This window comes from Gracilinanus agilis, chromosome 1, assembly GCF_016433145.1.
Source record: "Gracilinanus agilis isolate LMUSP501 chromosome 1, AgileGrace, whole genome shotgun sequence".
NCBI classification, from domain to species: Eukaryota; Metazoa; Chordata; class Mammalia; order Didelphimorphia; family Didelphidae; genus Gracilinanus; species Gracilinanus agilis.
The window spans coordinates 132,665,641-132,687,025 of record NC_058130.1 but is presented as its reverse complement, the minus strand read 5'-3'; the positions used below and the strand labels follow the sequence as shown (position 1 = coordinate 132,687,025).

Here is a 21,385-nt window from a genome sequence, read left to right as displayed (position 1 = left end):
TTCTAACTGCTCAATTCTAGCCTTTAGGGACTGGTTTTCGGCTATAATCTTTTGGTTTTCGGCTATGATCTTTTGGTTTTTGGCTATAATCTTCTGGTTTTCCTTTTCAATCTGGTCATTTCTGGTGTTCAATTTGCTTATCAGTTCATTTGATTTCTGAGCCTCACTTTCCAATTGCAAGATTCTACCTTTTAAACTGTTATTTTCTTGCCAGATCTCTTCCATCTTCCTCAAAATCTCAGTTTTGAACTCTTCCATAGCTTGTGACCTGTTTTCCTTATTTGAGGAGCGTCCGGATGCTTGTTTGTTCTCCTCCTCTGTTTGCTCAGTTGTCTGGATTTTCTCTGTGTAAAAGTTGTCGAGGGGGCAGCTGGGTAGCTCAGTGGATTGAGAGCCAGGCCTAGAGACAGGAGGTCCTAGGTTCAAATCCGGCCTCAGACACTTCCCAGCTGTGTGACCCTGGGCAAGTCACTTGACCCCCATTGCCTACCCTTACCAATCTTCCACCTATAAGTCAATACACAGAAGTTAAGAGTTTAAAATTAAAAACACAAATAAATAAATAAATAAAAGTTGTCGGGTGTTAAAGACTTCTTTTTCTTGTTGTTAATCTTTCTCTTCTGAATTTCCTGAGTCTGGGTAGCCATCATTAGCCCAGCAGCTTCTCAGCTTTATCCTCGCGCTCAGCAACTGTCTGCGGTCTTTTGGCTCCTGAGGTCTGAGGTCTGGTTTTTTCCAAGGTCAAGCCCCCTGGTGGACCCCCTTGCTTGATCCTCTGCTGGAGGTTTCTTTACAAGTCTCAGGGCGCTGCTTCCACAGTCGTATACCCATCTGCACTGGTTCCCCACTCAGGGTTTCAGAGCTTTAGCTCGCGGCTGCGTCCGCCTCCACCCGCGCCTGCACTCTGCACCTGCGCTCAGAGTTTGTGTGCGTTCTTTAGCTTTTTGGGAACCTAAATCTTGCTGCTCTCAGGAACAGGCCCTGGAGCTGCCAATGACTTGATGGGTGCCCCAAACTTGCTCTATTTCTTTTTAGCTGGCTTCGGCGCTATAGGTAGTGTGTGTGGAGGGGGTGTGTGTGTGTGGGGTTGCTCAGCCCGCGATTTAGTGAGAGCTGTTTCACCCCTTTATAGCATGGAAATGTCCCGATTCCAGGTACCTTCCACGCTGCACCCTGTTGTGGGGTCCCTCCGTTTGACTGGGTTTGTTTTTATGTCCCCTTGAGGAGTCTTGTGTGTTTCGGTCAGGAGAGGTTAAGAGCTGCTTTTTACTCTGCTGCCATCTTAACCCAGAACCCCAGTTGCATCAATTCTGTTTGTGCAGAAACATTTATTTTATTTCATTTCATTTTTTGTCATGCAAAATCACTTCCATATTAGTCATTGTTGTAAGAATACACTCATACATTATCAAAACCCCAAAATAAGACCATAAAATACAATGATGTGAAAGACGACTCCAATAATCCTTTCCCTGGAGGTAGATAGCATTCTTTGTCATAAGTCTTTCAGGATTATTCCAGATCATTGCATTGCTGAGAGTAGCCAAGTTTTCATAGATAATCGTTGTCCAATATTGCTATTTTTGTGTACAGTGTTCTCCCAGTTCTGCTTATTTTGCTCTGCATCAGTTCCCGCAGATCTTTCCAGCCCTTTCTGAAATCATCTTGCTTATCATTTCTTATAGCCCAATAGTATTCCATTGCCAACATGTACCATAATTTGTCAGCCATTCTTCAATTGATGAACATTCCCTCAATTTCCAATTCTTTACCACCACAAAAAGAACAGCTATAAATATTTTTGTACAAGTAGGTCCTTTTTTTTTTTATTTTTTTATTATTATCTCTTTGGGATACAGATCCATTAGTGACATTACTGAATCAAAGGGTATGTACAATTTTACAGCTCTTTGGGTATAGTTTCAAATTGCCCTCCAGAATGGTTGGATCAGTTCCTAACTCCACCAACAATGCATTAGTATTTAGTCCCAATTTTGCCACAATCTCCAACATTTACCACTTTCCTTTACTGCCATATTGGCCAATATGATTGGTGTGAGATAGTACCTCATCATTGTTTTAAGCTGCATTCTCTAATCAAGAGGGATTTAGAACATTTTTTTCATATGATTATTGATGGCTTTGATTTTTTCATCTGAAAAATTGCTTTTTCATATCCCTTGGCCATTTGTCAACTGGGGAATGGTCTGTATTCTTAGAAATTTGACTTAGTTCTTTATAAACTTGAGAAATTAGACCTTTATCAGAGATATTTACTATAAAATTTTTTCTCCCAGTTTGCTGTTTCCCATCTAATCTTGGTTGAATTAGTTTTGTTTGTATAAGTGATTTTAATTTAATATAATAAACATTATTCATTTTACATCTTATAATGCTCTCCATTTCTTGTTTTGTCATAAATTCTTCCCCTCTCCAAAGATCATGTAGAAACATTTTAATTTAATGTTATCTATTTTATATCTCATAATGGTTTTCCCCCCTATTTTTTGTTTTGAGTTAAATTCTTCCCTTATCTGTAGGTCTGATAGGTAAACAATTTTGTCTTCCCCTAATTTGTTTATGATATCACTCTTTATTTCTAAGTCATGTATCCATTTTGGATTTACTTTGGTATATGGCATAAGGTGTTGGTCAATGCCTAACTTCTGCCATACTGTTTTCCAGTTTTTCCAGCAGTTTTTGCCAAATACCGAATTCTTCTAACAAAAGCTTGGATCTTTGGGTTTGTCAAACACTAGGTTACTATAGTCATTTATCTTTGTGTATTAAGTGCTTAATCTATTCCATTGGTCCTCCACTCTATTTCTTAGCCAGTACCAGACTGTTTTGATGTTTGCTGCTTTATAATATTGTTTGAGATCTGATATAGCTAAGCTACCTCCCTTCACATTTCCCCCCCATTAATTCCCTTGATATTCAAGGTCTTTTGTTTTTCTAGATTAATTTTGTTATTATTTTTCAATAATATTTTGAGTAATTTGATGGATATGTCATTGATTAAATTAATTTAGGAAGAATTGACTTTTTTATTATATTGACTTGTACTACCATAAATCTTAAACTTCTTTTTCTTTGAGGTTTACCCTATCCAAATTTATCACCTAATCCATAGCCTGGTACTTAGGCACTTGGAGTCAAGTGACTTATCCAGGGTCACACAGCTAGGAAGGGTCTGAGGCCAGATTTGAACCCAGGACCTCCTATCTCCAGGCCTGACTGTCAATCCACTGAGCTGCCCAGTTGCCTAGCTGCCCCCTCCTCCACAGACTCTTAATTGGTCTCCTTGTGGCAAGTCCTTCTCCACTCTAATCCATTATTCACTCAGTTGGCAAATGATTTTCCTAAAGCACAGGTCTGATTGTGCTACCCTCCCAACTCAATAAACTCCAGAGGTTCCATTTACCTCCACAATCAAGGGTTGCATTTAAAACCTTTCACTGTCTGCCTTTCCAGTATTATTCTTTATTTTCCTCCTTGCTCAAAAATAGGACAGCTAGGTGGCCACAACAGATAGAATCAGAGGCTTGGAATAAGAAAGACCAGAGTTCAAATCCAGCCTCAGACACTTACTAGCTTTGTGACCTTGGGCAAGTCACTTAATCTCGTTTGCCTCAGTTTCCTCATCTGTAAAATGAACTGAAGAAGGAAATGGCAAACCTGTCCAGGATCTTTACAAAAAAAAAATTCTAGATAGGACCAAGAAGAGTTGGGCACAACTGAAAAATAACTGAACAACATGCACAATGATAAAAGCATTTATTTAGCACCTACTATGTACCACTTGCCCTATGTTCCAGTCAGATTGGACAACTAGACATTGCCTTGTTTTCTGCTGCACCTTCATGCCTCCTTATAAGCATCCCCCATGCACAGAATACACTCCATTCCCATCTCTTGCCTGTGGAATTCATTTTCTTTCGAGGCCTAGCTCAAGTGTCATCCCCTCAGTGAAGCCTTCGCTGTCCTTGTAGTTCAAAGTATGTTGCTTTCCCTCTTTCAGTTTTCCTTCATCTGGATTCCTCTTTTGTTTATCCTTTCTGACTTTGTATTATATTTATGTTCCCATCTCCCAGGGCCAGTGATGGTGAATCTTTTAGAGATAGAGTGCCAACCCCTTCCCCCCCAAGTACTGTGCCCCTCCCCCATCACATGCTGGGTACACCCTCCCCCCCCCCCCCACAGGGGAGGGGAGAAGCACTCCCATTGGGTTGCTGGGTGGAGGGGTAGGTGAAATGAAGAATGTCCTCAGGGAGTATAGAGAGGGGGAGGGGAGTGGCCCAAGTGCTCTGCTCTCCTCCAGCTCTGCTGCCTGTGAGCCGCCCACCTCACTCCCTGCTCACTCCCATTGGCTACTGGGCAGAGGAGCTGGGGATAGAAAAAATGTTGTCAGGCATGATGGAGAGGGGGGAGGGGAGTGGCTCCCCCTGAGTCCCTCTTCCTTTCTATGAATTCTGGGGGTGGGGGGTCGGGGGTGAGGAGGGAGGGTGGCCCCATGCCCACAAAGAGTGTTCTCCATGCCATCTTGGTTTGCCATCAGTACCCTATGACATTACATTGTTTTTGGACAGGAGCAATGTCGTTGTTCTCATTCATATCCCAAGCAGCCAGCTTGGTGGCTTGCACTTTAGAAATATTTAATTAATTTTTAATTGAATTGAACTGGGAATATAAAGTTTCATAAGATAGTTTCAGTGCCCTCAACAAATGGAGCATTGGGGAGACTGGATTAAGAGAGAGTGTTGTTGTTTAGTCATTTTTCAGTTGTGTCCAACTCTTTGTGACCTCTTTTTGCAGTACTTTTGGCAAAGATACTGGAGTGGTTTGCCACTTCCTTTTCTAGCTCATTTTACAGATGAGGAAACTGAGGTCGAAAGAGTCAAGTGACTTGTCCAGGGTCATGTAGCCAGTAAGTGTTTGAGGCTGGATTAGAACACAGGTCTTCTTATCCCAGGCCTGCTGCTCTATCCACTGTGCCATCTAGTTAAGCATTCACATAATGACTTCAGAAAGAATGCTCTGTGCCAATGAATGATTTGTACAGCAAACACTGTAAGAGTTCCAGGAATTCAACTCCGCTAAGTGCCTACTTTGTAGAAATAGCTCTCATCGATACCAATTTTACAATTTGCAAACTCCTTTTGTCACAAGAGCCCTGTGACATAGCTAGTGTGGCTATTTTTATCCTTGTTTTATAGAAGAGGAAAGTAAGGCCCTGAGATATTAAGTGACTTGCACAATTAAGCAATAGATCTGTTTTCTAACTCTAGCCCAATACTCTTTCTATCATGTTATATTGCTATGTATTAGATTCTATGGGGATGTGTTGGCAAATATTTAACAATCAGCTCTCTAGAAAAAAATACTGGTGGCATACTTTTACATTTAATTGAATGATTAAAACATTCTCTATGACTTTCTTAAGTCTAGACAATCAACTAAGCAATGCGTTAAGCTCTGATTTGTAGTGTTGGTCCATTTCTGAAGTGTAAATGTCCTCACTGATCATTTAACAATGGGCTCCAGCCCCTTGAATTCCAGGATCACTAAGAGATCTGTCTCTGCCTTCTAAGAATGTACAGTCTAGTAGAAGAATAAGGCACACCCCTATATGACAATAACACAATAAGAGTACCAGCTAGCATTTTTTAAACCCTTACCTTCTGTCTTGGAATTAATACTATGGATTAGTTCCAAGGCAGAAGAGTGGTAAGGGACAGGCAATAAGGGTTAAGTGACTTGTCCAGGGTCATATGGCTAGGAAGGGTCTGAGGCCAGATTTGAACCTAGGACTTCCTGTCTCTAAATCAGGCTCTCAATCCACTGAGCCACCTAGCTGCCCTCTGGCATTTATTTTTAAAATAAGTTTTTCTTGATATATATATTTTTTACACTGCCATAGTTTCCTGCAGCACCTTCCCCTTCTTCTCAGAGAACCATCCCATATAAAAAAATTATAATTTTTAAACAATAAAAAGAAAAAGAGGGAAAAAATCTGATCAGTATATATATATCATATATATAAAATGAAACTGAAAACATGTACTACATTGTACAACACTTGTGGACCTGTGTGTCTTTTCTGCAAAGGAATGGTGTGGGAGTGCCTTCTCATATCTCTTCTTTCAAACCTTACTTGTCTAACATTTGCAACATTCACTTGATTTTTTTAGTGGTTCTTTCTTTTCATATTATTATAGTCATTGTGTATATGATTTTTCAACAAATATTTATTAAATCCTACTATGTGTCAGGTACTGTGCTAAGTGCTAGGGATATAATTAAGAAAAAGGCAGTTCCTTGCAAAAGAAAAAAATATGATTTATCACTCATCACATGTATATATATGGGTATATGATTTAGGGTTTTGGCTTTCAAAGATTGCACTTAGCAAAAATGAATAATATGGAAATAGGTATCAAGTGATAACACTGTACAACCCAGTGGAACTGCTTGTCGGCTCTGGGAGTGGGGAGGGAAGAGGGGAGAGAAAGAAAATGAGTCATGTAAACATGGAAAAATATTTCTAAAATAAAAAACAATTAAAAAAAAAGAAAAAGACAGTTCCTGATCTCAAGGAATTTACAATATAATTAGGTTACACAATTCACAAAAGGAAGCTAAAGATGGGGGTACCCACAGCCCAGGTGGGGAGGTTATGATGTTTACTGTAGTTCAAACCAGGCAGAGAGATTGATAGCAAGTGGAGAGTGACCTGAAAAGCTCAGACATAAAGCTTCCTATAAAGGAAAGCTTTGGGAGTACTTGAATACTCTGCCCTCCAGCCCTCCAAATCAGAGGGAAAGGAGGATGAGGGAGTTGAGGTGTTGAGATCCAAAAACTGAAATAATCAGAATGATGATGAAATTTCAGGCATTATAGTCCATTAGAATAATGTATTCCATGTAATATTCTATGACATTCATGTGCCATAATTTGTTTTAAAAGTGCCAAATAGCTAGCATTTTTAGAGTTATCACTACATTTTATTCTCATTTCAATCCTAAAATGTTAGTTTACAGATGTCTGAAGCTATATATTTGAACCAAGGTCTACCTGATGCCCAGCATTATAGCATCCCCTTACTGCCTCTGATAAACACAGTGTCTGAGAAAGACTCTACTTTATTGATGAATCCTTAGCTTTTTAAACCTATGCTTTATGGTACTCAAGAAACAAAAGGCAAAATGCCACAATGAGCCAAAAGTATTATTCACTTTATAGGATTTTTGCCAAATGAGACTCTAGAAAGGTTAATGTTAGGGAGGTACATCCTAGAAGTCTTCCAGGAAGAAAACCAGGGTCAGATCCTGGGAAAACCAAAAGGGACTCCTCTCTGGAGAGCTTCTATCTATACCAAAAGGAATGTTCCCTCCTTAGCCCCTTCCCTCTGAGGGTTCTCCTTTCCATATAGTCCAAGGAGAATAAAAAAGGGTTACTTGATTGAATTGCAGAAAATGTTCCTGCCCTAAATCTGATCTCAACCCCAATTTCTTCTGGAGAGGGTTAGGACTCCAGACTAAGTCAGAATGAGAACTGATTTGGGTTTCCATAAATGAGATCTGAGACTCCAGGAAATAACAGCTAACATTTACATAAAGTTTTAAGGTTTGAATGGTCTTTATAAGTATTATCTTGTTTATCTTCACATCCCTGGGAAGACTGATATTATTTTCCTCCTTTTGCAGATGAGAAAAACCAAGGCAGATAGAAGGTTATTAAGTGACTTGTCTCACAAACAACTAGCAAGGGTCTAAGGCAGGATTCAAACTCAGTCTTCCTTATCCGGACCCCATGCACTGTGTTGTATCCACTTATAATAGTAGTAGTTAGCATTTATATAGCACATTAACGATGGCAAAGTGCTTTCTGTATACAGTATTATCTCATTTGATCAGTAAAATGAGAAGTTTTTTTTTTTTTTTTTTTGTGTTACAACAAAAACAGTTTATTTGTGATCCTTGTTTTATACTCTATACATCCTTCACAAATTTAATTTTACATAATCTGAGACTTCATTTAAAACAAACTTTGAGCGGCTAGTTTTTCCCCTAGAACAGAAGGGCTGGTAAAAATGAGAAGTTTAAAGTAGATAATCTTTGAGGTCTCTTCCAGCTCTAAAATCCCTTTGTCCAAGGGCATACAGATTGTAATCAACAGAACTGGGAATCCCTCCCACGTTTTCTGGATCCAAGACTGGATTTCCCCATTAATTCAGTAAACTTTAAGTTGAGTGCAGAGCTCTGAGTTGTATATATATATATATATATATATATATATATATATATAAAGTAAATGGAGTGACCACCACCTTAACACCTGTGCAGGACAAGACCACTCAAAAAGCCAGTTTGGGGAAACGTGGTTGGGGTTGGGGAGCAGCTGTGATAGACTTTGGGGTTTCCTCTTTCAGAAAGAAATAGCGCCATCTGCCGTGAGGTCGTAGGACAGTTACGGGATCAGTCCGACTCCGTTAGCTGTAGGCGCTGGGGTTTACTTGTGCGGGTGGATATGTAACATGTAGACACCAGTCAAATAGGTGTGCACACAGAGCCTAACTAACAATTTTGGCATTAAGCAATCAACACAAAATATTCTGGAGAGTAAAGAAGCACAAAATGTATCCTTAAATCAGTTTTTAAGGTCCAATTCGAGCGTGTGCTTATGTAAGAGGAGATCCTAGAATCCCACTGAGGAAGGCAGAAAGAGACTAACACGGCAAGCACCGCCCTTCTCTTCTCTTCCCCACAAGTTCTTTATTTTAATTAATTATCCTATGCTACTGAAGCAGCCCCTAATGAACTAGCTCCAGTGAAAAGTCATGTGCATAGACAATGTGTTAGGTGTGTGTGTGTGTGTGTGTGTGTGTGTGTGTGTGTGTGTGATAATATGTGACCTTAAAGTACGTGTTCTTGGGGATGGTAACATAAGATATATGATGTTGTGTGCAAGGTGTTTTGTGTGTGAGTTCAATCGATCAATAAGCATCTAATAATGCCTACATTATTTTAGATACCACGCTAGGCTCTGGGGGTACAAAGACATTAAACAAAAACAAAAACTGTCCCCGTCCTCAGGGAAAGTACATTTTATCAGGATGTGTATTCTTTCGTGAGTTATTAGTAAGACTGTGTGAAACATGTTATAAGTTGTGTGAGATATACGCTGTTGGGGAGTTCCTGAGTGATTCTAGAATAATACTAGCGTTTCTATAGTGCTTTCAAATTTGTAAAGCGCTTTGCTTATCTCATTTGGTCTACAAAGGGATGTATATTTATTCTCTTGTGTTGGGTCCACGTAAGGGTGTGAGTGAGTGTGTGAGCTAACTTGTGCTAACTTCTCCATGGGTAGGAGGCGAGTTCACACTCGGTGACTTCTAAAACCCGGATAATTCTGTCCTGATTTGGGACAAGGCAGAGTTTAGCTCCCTATCTTTCCAGCCCCAGATTTGCATAGGAACTACAATTCCCAGGGAGCCTCCCAGGCCGATTTTGGGGTTGGGTCATAGCTTTGATTACCAGGAGACCGGAAAGGGAAGGGACCTATTGCGAGCCTGGAAAGACCAGCGGCACACCAATCCTTGAGCACAGAGACTGTCGTGAAGGCGGAAATAGAAGGTCAAGGAAGTACCCAAATGAATTTTGACCAATCTTTGTTCTCAAAGCCCTTGATGGCTAGGAAAGACTGGGATGGGGTTGGGGGCAGAAACCTTACTCAATGAGAATCGACCGTAACCAATGAAGGGGCAGAAGAGTTGGTGAGGGGCGGGTCTGGCGTTGACTAGCAGGTCCGTAGGCCTGTAGATTTGATTGGTCTGAGGCGGGCGCCATGGCCGCTTTGGTGAGCATGGGACGTGGGGCCGAGAAGAGTGTGCGAGCCAGAGGCCGTAGACCCGGGAGGCCCAGACGGTCTTCCGTACGCCCGCAGGAGCCCGTAGTGGTGGACCTGGTCAGCGACAGCGGCAGCGATGAGGAGGTCGGCGCGAGCAGTGCCAGGGTCGGGCAAGGCCCGGCATATTCTAGAAGTGGAGAGGGCGGGGAAGGCTGCGGCCGGGCCCGCGACAGTTATAGCGAAAGCGACAGCGAAGAGGAAGGGACCGGAGCAGCAGAGCAGCTGCGACTCAGGCCCCCTGCCCCGCGGCGGCGGCGCCTTCTGCTGGGTGCTGGGGAGGCCCCAGTCGTCCCCGTATATTCGGGCAAGGTGGGAGTTCCAGGGGGAGCGGGCGGGAAGGGGTGACCCCAGGCACCAGCGCCCTCGGGAAGGTATGGAAAAGGAGTACCCCGAGTGGAACGAGGAGGTGGGATGGGATAGGAGCGAATGGACTTGGGGACGTCAGGATGCTGCGGGTGGGTGGGCGGGTTAGTGACTCAGGATGACCAATCCCGTTCCTCTGCCTCCTACTGATGTCTAGGTGAAGAGCAGTCTCCGATTCTTCCCCAAGGATCTTAGGCATCCACTATTCAACGGAAACCCTAGCGAGGAAGGTGAGATGGGGAGCAATCTGGGGAGTTGTAGGCCAGTTGGGCAGGCAAGCAGATCAGCTGCAGCCCGAGCAAATGATCACCGGGTGCCTAAAAGAACTAGGAAGCCTTTCCTAACCTTTTTAATTTCAGTGCCTTCTCTAGTTATTTATCGTGTACAGAGCTTGCATATACATGTTTGTTATCTTGTCCATTAGATTGTGAACTCCGTGAGGGTAGAACCTGTCTTTTGCCTCCTTTTTTATGCTCCTTACTTAGCTCAGTGGCTGGCATATAGTTACTAATTAGACATTTTCGTTTCCAATTTTAGACTACCAAGGAAAGTGTTATAGACATTTTTGTAAATAAATATTCTTTTCCTCTAATTTTTTTTTGGGGGTGGTATGATGTGAGGAAGAAGATATAGGTCTAGTGATGCCATGACTGGGTCAAAGGGTATGTACAGTTTGATAAGTTTCAGGGCTTAATCCCAAATTGCTTTCCAGAATGGTTGGACCAATTCACATTGTGAGACCATATATTTATTCCAGAGAGAGGTAAATTAATCAGCAGATATGTGACAGATTGTGCTAAATGTTGAGATACAAAGATTAAAGCAAAATAATTCCTGCCCTCAAATGCTTATTATGTATGTTGTTTATTAGCCCTGGATATAGGTATAAGAATAGGGATCATGACTTCATTGATATTGGGAGCTCCCACAGAAGAAAACTCTCTCTACCAAAGCAGATCAGCACCTTCACTACAATTAGAGAATAGCCCTGAACACCCATAAGTAAATCCCTTGGGGGGCAGCTGGGTAGTTCAGTGGATTGAGAGTCAGGCCTAAAGACAGGAGGTCCTAGGTTCAAATCTGGCCTCAGACACTTCCCAGCTGTGTGACCCTGGGCAAGTCACTTGACCCCCATTGCCCACCCTTATCACTCTTCCACCTAGGAGCCAATACACAGAAGTTAAGGGTTTTAAAAAAAATCACTGGCACAGTAACTCTCAAAGAAATGTGGGTCTTCAATCCAGGTCCTTTTGGCCTTGAGACAGGTTCTGTCTACAAACCCATGCTGCAAATAAAAAAAAAAAAACCACAAAAATGAGACGTTACTTCCCCTTAATGAACTTAATTTTAATAGAGGGAATCTCACCTAGGGGAGTGGTAGATAGGGAAGGATGGGAAGTCGAGGTTATAGTGAGTGGCTGCCCCCGAAGTACCCTTTTAGTAGTATTGACTTGATTACTGGCCAGAAAAATGGCTAGGATAAAAATAAGAATTAGTCAATCAGTAAACATCAAGTGCCTATTACATGCCAGAAAATAAAAAAAGATGCAAAAGAAAACTTGTGGAGCTTACCGTTTTAAGAATTCATGACTCCAGTGTTTTCAGAGGAGCTCTTCCAGGTATGGCCTCTGGTAGTCTGGTTTGGAAAATGGCAGAAAATAAGGAAGGTAAAAATAAGGACATGTGGTTACAGGGATTGTAAAAGGTAGAGTGTCTGCTTGATGTTACTCTTTGGATTGCCTTTAGAGTCTGTAGTATCATCTTTTGGATATTACTAATGGTGGCAAATTTGATTTTTTGAGGGTAGGGATATTGAAGTTTATTCATGGAAGGCAAATCCAACCTGTTCTGTTCTGCTTCTGGATCCACTTGCAAAGTCTATTTGTCACATATACACACACTATTGAATTAGGTCTGGGTCATCAATCCAACTATATTAGTCAGAGAATTGGGCATTTTTCATCTCTGGTTTTTCCTAGGGAGTAGTGAAGGAAGCAAACCTTGATTTTGTACTTTATATTTGATTTCATTCTGTATTTGATCTTATTCTGTAACTTTAATCTGTATTTCATATAGCAATCTAATCCCTTTTCTCTGTCTCTTGAGTATAAAAGCTCATGAGTTCAAAGTTCATCCTCCCTCTCTGAAGTTAGATTTAAAGGTTTAAGCTTTACCACAATCACTGTTAAAGAAAAACTGGGCTATTTTTAAAGTTTAAAAACTCTCATGAAACATTCTACTGCTAAGGGAATTGCTCTCCTAGCACCATCTGCAAATCGTGTTGTGCCAAGGGAACTTGTTATCATTCATAACTGCAGCTCCTGATGAACTCCAAGGAATTTATATGTTGTTGTTAAGAGCATACAAGCTGACCTGGCCTCATTTTAACTTCATCCCTTCCCAATTAAAAGTGGTCTTCTCTCATTCCCAGACACTGTGAGTTTGCTATTATCGGTGTTCTGAGGTTGCAGCTGGGTGCTATAAATTCACAAAGCATTCCTTCAGGATAGAGAAGGGTGACCCTGATCCCATGTGTGCATATACTTTTATTAATACAACTGATCTTGAACCCTCATCCCCATAACCAATGGTATGATTTCTTTACCTACTTTGTTCTGTTCTTTGTTGCTTGTAAAAAAGAATTAGGTCTACAATTCTTTGTCTTTGGCTAGAAACTAAAGCAAACCATTGATTCATTTATTAACAGGTTCTATGCCATATTGATAAGCTATTATCTTGCTTCAGTCTTTACCTTTGGCTGAATTTCACTCTAGACAGTAATTAAGCCAAACACCTTTGAATGGTCGTGGATCTCATTTAGGGGGCTCTTTGATATTCTCGGATTCCTCTTGCCTTCTTGATCATGTTCCATAGGGCAGCTGCTATCTGAGGGTCTTCTAGACTTTATATTTGTCTTCTTTCAAAAACTTGTGCAAACTAAATTCCTCAAATTGAACTGATCCTTCTCAGCTTTGATATCTGCAGTTTGAGCCAGAATATTCCTTAATGGATACAAATCTGTAAGTCTTTATTTGAGTCTCAGTATACATATTTTTGTTCATATCTTGACTAAATCTGTAGATATTTGGGGCTTTTTCTTTTTGCTGTTTCTCCATGCTTGATTGAAAACATTATGAATTTCATGTTCTCCATCAGGAGAAAAACACTGGTACATACTCTTGGTCTGATTGAAGAGCCTCTGGTCCTACTGAACTTCATTGGAAGTCCAAGGACTAGATATCATGTCTCTTCTCTGTAACGTAGGTTTCTTATCAGGAGCTGCCCTGGAAAGTTTCCTGTTATGTTTTTCTTTGCATCTTCATGAGCCTTTTTTTCAGCAACATAGAGAATTTAAGCAAATTTTGCAAATTTTTCATTAATATGAGCTGTCTTAGAATGGATATTAAGTATTGGTTCCAAGGCAGAAGAGTAGTAAAGGCTAGGCAAATTAGGGTTAAGTAACTTGCCTAGAATCACACAGCTAGAAAGTATCTGAGGTCATATTTGAATCCAGGACCTTATCTCCAGGCCTAGCTCTATCCACTGAATTGCCTAGCTGTCCCTCATTTTTCCAATTTTAAATACAAGGAGAAATTTCCCATTCCTGTTTCTTCATAGCCATCTCCTGGTTAGGAGACTGTATGACAACTGCAAGAGGAGGAAGTCAAGAATTTAAAAATTTTGAGTCTTGAAGATTCTCTTGGATCTTTTTTTGCTGTTCTACCATCTGTATAATTCTTAGCTTAGCTTCAGAGTTGAAAGCCACTTCTTACTGATAGAGTGTACCTGATGCACCGAGCTGGGGCTAGTTTATCCACTGCTTGAATTGCCGTGTCTTCTGAGATACGTCTCTCTAGAGCTACCCATTTCTTCTGTTATCTCTTTAATGGTTTCTTCATCAACTCATTGCTGGTCTGGGTCCATCAGCATTCACAACCTTTTTGGGAATTAGGCCATTGTACTTGTTATAAATGTTCTTTAATTGTATCATAATTTCTGCAGCCATCTGAATTGCCTGGGCATTGAATATTTTTTTCCTTTCTATATCCAGTGGGGATTGGGCCATATGTATTTCTGAAAAGTCACATCCAAATCCAAAGTTGTTTAACAATCTAGGTATCCAACCTTTCTGAAATTCGAATGGCAGAAGTTCTCTTTGTGATGAAACCAGCCAGCCTGCCTTGATCTCTGTGATCTTACACTTCACACAGCCTCAAGCTAATCCCGAGAAGGTTGAATGGGTTCAAATACAAAACTGGTCAACACCATATCTTCTGCTATCTTGAATTCTTATAGTGTTTTCCTGATTCTACTGTATTTTGTATTGAGTTTCTCCCCTGCTTCTCAGAATTTTTCACATTCATTGTTTCTTATGGTACAGCATTACAAGAGTATCTCCTTAATTTCTACTTCTTTGCTACCACAAAAAGTATTGCTATGAGTATTTTGATGTATATGGATTGGACCTTTTTGTCACTTTTTGACTTCTTTGGGGTTATGATGAACAGGAGGAACTCTGAGTTAAAGGGTGAAGATATTTTAGTTAATTTTTTTATATAATTTGTAAGAGTTAAAACTAGATATTTAAGGTATGGTTGCCAGAAATCGGATTAACACGATTTCAAATTAAAATAGACCCAAGTCAAGATGACTTTTGTGGAAGTTTATTTACAATTAGGAAGGTCGAAGGTAGGGAAATTGAGAGAGAGAAAAACTCTGGCCCGGACCTCAGGTAAGAATTTTGAGACCCCAGCAAAGGAGCACAGAGGTTAATTAAACAAGGTTTCTAGCCACAAGACCTTTTACAATTAGAGAGGCAAGAGAGGCCTCCTTGAGGGTAGAGCCTCCAGAAACTCCAAGGGAGGAGAAAGGAAGTCAGCCTAGTCTGAGGTCTCGCCAGAGATCCTTCTACACCAAGTTCAAAGGGCCAACTATCCTCCACAGGAAGTTACCATCATATTTAAAAGATAGCATCTTTCGTCACTTCCTGCATCCACCTCCAATTTCAAGTGGACAAATGGCAGCCTCAACACTGTTTTGGACTGCCCAAAGGGCAGTCTCTTGTTCTTGATTTGTTACTTATTGTCATGTAACTTATTTGTATGTAAGTGGGTAATAGACTTTCCCCTCCCCACTTAATTCTAAGTTGAGTGGGATGACATTATTTTTGATGGCTAGAGTCTAAACGATGAATGAGGATGAGCTAATTCCAATTACATAATCCCTCTGATGATCCTTGGGTGCCTGGTCACCCCAAGTGATCACTTAACATAATCATCTTGTACCCACAAAGGTCTTCTAACTACAATAGTTAGAGATAAGTGGGGAACAGAAGAGAGAGAACGAAAAACCATTTTGCTCGGTGCATTGACAAGAAGCCAGTTGGGGGCAGTCCCCTATTGGCATAAAATGTACATTCAAAGTAACTGTTCAAACCCCATCAGTTCAATCAATTGTACCCCAAAGTTCATTCTGGATCTCTTGACGAAATGTAGATTCTTTAGGCATCTTTCTGCAAATAGTTCATTCTCTGGATTAAGGAGTCAGCAAGCTTCTTTCCCTGAGAATTTTTTCTTGAACAAAAAATTAATCTTGGATTTTATAAAAATACAATCCCCCCCTGAAGAGGGTATTAAAAAAAAAATACCTTGTGTGACCTTGGGCAAGTCACTTGACCCCCATTGCCTACCCTTACCATTCTTCTGCCTTAGAGCCAATACATAGAATTGACTCTAAGACGGAAGGTAAGGGTTTAAAAAAAAAATACCCATATCAGCTCAGGATACATGGTTGAGTTATGGGGTTGTATGAGTCAATTCAAAAGAAAAAACAAAAACATAAAAAGAAAAGCAAATTGATGAAACTTTGGGAGAAAGAAAACATTTAAAATCAGAATCAAAATATCAAAATCTATGTATATAAAATTTCTGAATAAACAAAAATAAATTCATAACCGCTTGTATTAGGGTCCCATTAATATAACTTCCATCCTACTAGTCTGTAGAACAAAATGCAGTAATACTGCACTTACCCATTGGCAGCCAAGACTACAGGAAGTTACCATTCAATAAGAGAGAAAAAGGACCAGATTTATGTGCAAGGGATTTATGTGTCTTTCCCTGGTCTGATTTACCTTCACTCTCAGGAATATATGGGTGAGCTAGGATGATGGCCAGCCTCAACACTGTTTTGGATTGCCCATAGGGCAGTCCCTTGTTTTTGATTTGTTAATTATTGTCACTGTGGGTAACAGACCTTCCCCTCCCCACTTAATTCTAAATTGAGTGGGATGACATTATTTTTGATGGCTAGAGTCTAAACATGAATGAGGATGAGCTAATTTCATTTATACAAATTTGAAATTGCTTTCTAGAATAGTCAGACCAATTCATAGCTCCAGTAATTAGCACCATTCCCTAATTTTTCAGGCTTATTTTAAAATTGTAGAATCTACTCCTGAACCCTTGAAGGCAAATCAGATGGTGTATAATTCCCACTATAATGCTCAGGCTACAATTGGTATTCATTGTAACTATATTTCACCTTAATAAGACATATTTGGGAGATAAAAGGGAGAGGAATGAGCACATTTTGTAATCTTGACATAGAAAGTCCAACTTGGCTGTGAGTGGAGGGAAAATGTAGACAGGAGGAGTTGAGGCACCCTGTGTAGTTGAGAGAAGTGGTTAAACCATGTTGAATTGGGACTACTATTAGTGGAAGGGATGTGACTGAAGCAACCTTCAGTTGCTGAAAAGTAGGGGATCTTATTGGATCTTTGGGCCTTGAAGCCTTCATGTGCCTCTCTAGATTTTCTGTTGCTGATTCTTAACTGTGGTTTCTTCTTCCTTCTTTGTTACTGTTCCTTTTCTCCCAGTTGTGGATTTGGATTCTGATAGACCCCTTTCTGAGGCCATCTATTTGCCAGTTTCTTCCTCAGAAAAGAGTCCAAAGGCTAATGATGAAGAAGAGAATCAGTTTTTGTGAGTATTCAGAATCTTTATGGGAGCAGGAAAGTGGTAGTGACTCTCAGTGGTTGGCATGTTGTCTAGGATCTAGGGAGGAAGGGAAGGATAGGATGATGCCATGGGATATCTGGGTTTGGGGACATTTTCATAACCAGACCTGGGTACTAGGATCCAAAGGAAACTGGAACTTCTGTTTCTCTTGGTCAGTGACTGCTCTGGGCTCTGCTCTCCATTTTCTTTTGTATATCTTCTCTTTAGGGTCCAGGACAGTTCTCCTTCCCCTTCTCCTCCTCCCAGGCGCCGAAGGCCATCCAGGAAAGTACCAACAGCTCTTGGGAAAATAAGGTGAAGTTTGTCTCTGTTGGAAGCAGGGGAGGAATGGCAGCTATTTTGGAGAACTTTTAGGATTCACTGAATTGGGAGTAGTTAGTGCTTAATGAGAGGGTGGGTAGGTGAGATCTTGACTCCTTTTTCTGATTTTACAGGGAAGTGAATAAGCGCTTGCAGGGTCTCCGATCTTATCTGAGTCCCCTGTCAAGCAAAGACCGAGTTTCTCAGAATTCTGAGGATGAAGTGATATTGGTGGAGGAGTCCCATGCTGTGGAGAGTCCTCGGCCCTTAACTCTTAAAGTGAGGTGCCGAGCTGACCTTGTCAGATTACCTCTTAGCGCGGTGAGTACTTGGGAACAAGAGGTAATAATGGGTTAATTTGGGGAAATGTGGAGCAAAGGAGCTGTCCTAATTTCCCTGTCCTTAGTTTAGGGAACAGGGCGGTTGGTTTTGGATATGAATTCTAGGTAGATTGTGCTGATGTTGGGTATGAAAGCATTTCTTATACCTTTTTTCCCCAGGCTGAGCCCCTGCAGGTTGTTGTGGATCACATGGCATCTCGCCTAGGAGTGTCCCCTGCCCGAATTCTTCTGCTGTTTCGAGAAGTGGAACTTTCCCCTACTGCCACCCCCAGCTCACTAAAGATTGGAGTGGCTGATATCATTGGTGAGTGGAGGTGGTTGTGGGGCCAAATCACAGGGAAGCATGAAAATCTGTAGAAGGAGCCTGAGTTTCCTGCTAAATTGGTCTTCTTCCTTCCCTCTCTCTTACAAGATTGTGTGGTCCTGTCCAGTACTCCTGAACCTTCAAAAGAGTCAGGATCAGGGGAGGAACTTCGCCTCAGGGTTCAGGGACAAGAGAAACACCAAGTCCTAGAGGTCACTATTCCCCGGGTAAGTGTGGAATGGAGTCCTGGAATACCCTCCCTCCCATCCATTCAGTTCCCTTGGTGACATCTACTACTCTGAGACTCTGTCCTTTTCTGAGAAAGGCATCCAGAGACTGTCTCCAGGGTATTCAGTTAGGGATCTGGTAATATTAATTAACTTATCAATTTTCTTTATCATAATTCTGGGTATTTTTAATCTATTAGTTTTGCCATAAAAAATATGTTCTGATGACATCATTCTATACAGGTATTTTGTTCTGTATTACATTATATCTGTATGCTGCTTTTGGGAAAGATTGATACTTGTGCTATATTTGTTTCACCTAAATATTTTCTATCAAAAATACTTTGAGGGCTGTCTTAGTATTGTTTATACATTGATTATGCAGATGATTTAATGCGCAGAGATTTGATATATTATTGATTGTAAAAGATATTTCTTATAAGTTTTATTTATTCTGGGTTAAAACCTTTCATTACAAAGGAGGAAACTGAGGCCCAGAGAGGGAAAGTGCCTTGTCCAAGGTCTCTTTCATATGTCAGTAACATCTTTTATTGTAACCACCAAAATTTCTGTAGCACTTCTCTGTCCAAATCCCCACAGTTCTTCTGTTCGGGCTCTTATAATACTTTTTTCCTTTAGGGTGCTCCTCTTAGAACACTGATGTCTCACTATGCAGAGGCCATGGGACTCAAAGGACATAAGCTCTCTTTCTTTTTTGATGGTGAGAAGCTTTCGGGCCAGGGGACCCCAGCAGAGTTAGGCATGGAACAAGAGGACCTCATTGAAGTTAGGGGATGAAGTGCAGTGTCCTGCTCTCTACCTCCTCTCGTGCCCTCAGACAATGAGATGTGAAGCTGGGGCTCTTCAGAAGTGAAGAATAAATGCCTGCCCTTGTAGCCTTCCCATTCCATCTTCTCTCCTTCCTTCAGTTGCCCTAAAGTTAGATCAGAGAAATACATTCCCTTTCTCCTTCCTTTTCCCTTGTCATCATTTACCCTTCACCCTTCTTTCACAAGTATCTTGGTGTGGAGCTGCTACTCTAGCATTTGTTCTTGTTAGTTTCTAAGAGTGCATCCTGGTCCCTTTCTGCAACCTGAAGGATCTTTGTGTGTGTATGTGTGTGTGTGTATGTCCACCCTGTATATATGTAAATATGTCCGTTGATCTCTTTCTCCTTGTACTGACTGATTCTTTTGGATCTTGGGGTGTGATATTGCAGACCTCTTGTTTCCAAATCTCTTCATGAAACTAGTCATTTTTGTAATTGACATTAAAATAAAAGAATGATGCAGTTTGGATCCTGGGTTTGAACTTGAATTCTTCCAGGATCTTTGTCTCATAGTGGGATGGTGGACAGTGTAAAGGGGAAATTATGGTTGGTTGGACTAAATATTCAAAAGGGTGGTCACCAGGAATTGATTACCCAATTCCAAATGATTTTTTAGCAATTTATTTATAAAATATAAGAAGAGTGAAAGTAGGGATGAGAGAGAGGAAGAGAGAGAGAGAGATAGATCTTGTAAAGACCATTCCTTCTGTGACTTCCTGTGCCTTCCTCCCATTTTATGTGCACCAATCACAACAAAGGCTTTTTGCTTAGGACTGCCCAGGGGGGCAATCAGTTGATTCTGATTTGTTACCCACTCTTGCACATATGGGTCACAGACCTCCCCCACTTGAGGATTAAGTAGGGTGTTTACTCTTTTAGTGATTAAATCTAAAAATAGGCAGGGTAGGATTCATCCCATCTTCACAACTGGGAGGTTCAAAGAATTAGTCTAGTTATTTGGTTAAGTTTAATGATATTTAAGGAGAGTGGAGGGGAAAGTATTCAAGCTCTAGAAAGCTCAAACTCTGGATGGAGTTGGGTTGGTATCCGGATCCAGCCGGATACAACCGCGAGACCCATGAGTCAGCCACCTGAAAGAACCATAGGGGGAGAGAGGGGAGACCGAGGCGCAATAAAGACAAATCAGTCTTAATTGTGACAAGGCTTGTTTATTGTGTGCAGGGAGTGGGTTTATATACTTCTAGGGCTGGGGTAAGGAATTTTCCGATGGTCTCAGGCCGTTGGTCTCGCCACGCCTATCCCGGATAAAGCTGGATAAGTTTCTATTTTCGTTTCTTGGGAAACCCTTCACTAAGTTTTGTTTCTATGGTCTCTATAAGTTTTGTTTCTATGGTCTCTATGGTTTTTAGGTTTCGTTCGTTGGTCTCTGACAGGTTGGATTGCTGGACACAGTCTTTTGATAGGGGGAGGGTCATCCTATTACTTGTGGCACTTCTCCCACCCTCTTCTATTTCACCTCATCTCTCTTCAATATTAGGGAAGGCACTAGCTGTGATCTCCAGAGAGGAATAGATTAAATAAGACATGGTTTTTGCCCTCATAAAGTTCAAAATTTTTAATGGGGAGTAACACATGTGTGAATAGAATTTTGCTCCCCAGGGACTCTCTCTCTCTCCCAGCATCCTATTTACATATCTATATTAAGTAAAAAACGTAGGGAAGATATAAGTTTTGTGTAGCTCTGCCCTCTCTTCTCAATGAAACTCAGCTGTGGAGGTTGGGTGAGAGTCAGGCAGGAGAATTTTATCCATGTGTTCTTTACTTAGGCTCTCTAATTTTGTTTCTTTTATTTCTTCTACTTCAAGAGTTTATTAATAAATCTTATATTATACTTGGAGCTTTTGGATATTAATTTAAATCTTACATTTACGTCAATCTTTCAACAATTGTGGTTTTATTGATTTTTGTACTCTTTCCACAATGTAGAGTTCCTGAAATTTGAAAGATCTTATGAATCTACAGCCAAGCTAGGAATGAGCCTTTCTTACCTAGGTGGATCCTCTGTCAATCATCAGTCAATGGGCTCTAAATGAAAGCCTTTCTAGCTTTGTAGGAGCTGCCAGAGCTTACTT

The 21,385-nt window shown here is 40.8% G+C and overlaps 1 protein-coding gene across 1 annotated transcript; it reads left to right on the top strand.

The window, feature by feature from the left end:
- The first annotated feature begins 9,846 nt into the window (after nucleotides 1-9,846).
- On the top strand, nucleotides 9,847-19,908 carry LOC123248533 (nuclear factor of activated T cells 2 interacting protein). Its single transcript, XM_044677343.1, has 8 exons — nucleotides 9,847-10,218; nucleotides 10,430-10,502; nucleotides 17,150-17,255; nucleotides 17,499-17,585; nucleotides 17,726-17,912; nucleotides 18,092-18,236; nucleotides 18,345-18,463; nucleotides 19,103-19,908. The coding sequence occupies exons 1-8, from the start codon at nucleotides 9,847-9,849 to the stop codon at nucleotides 19,259-19,261; spliced, it is 1,248 nt and encodes a 415-aa protein (XP_044533278.1). The 3' UTR covers nucleotides 19,262-19,908.
- The last annotated feature ends 1,477 nt before the right edge of the window (nucleotides 19,909-21,385 follow it).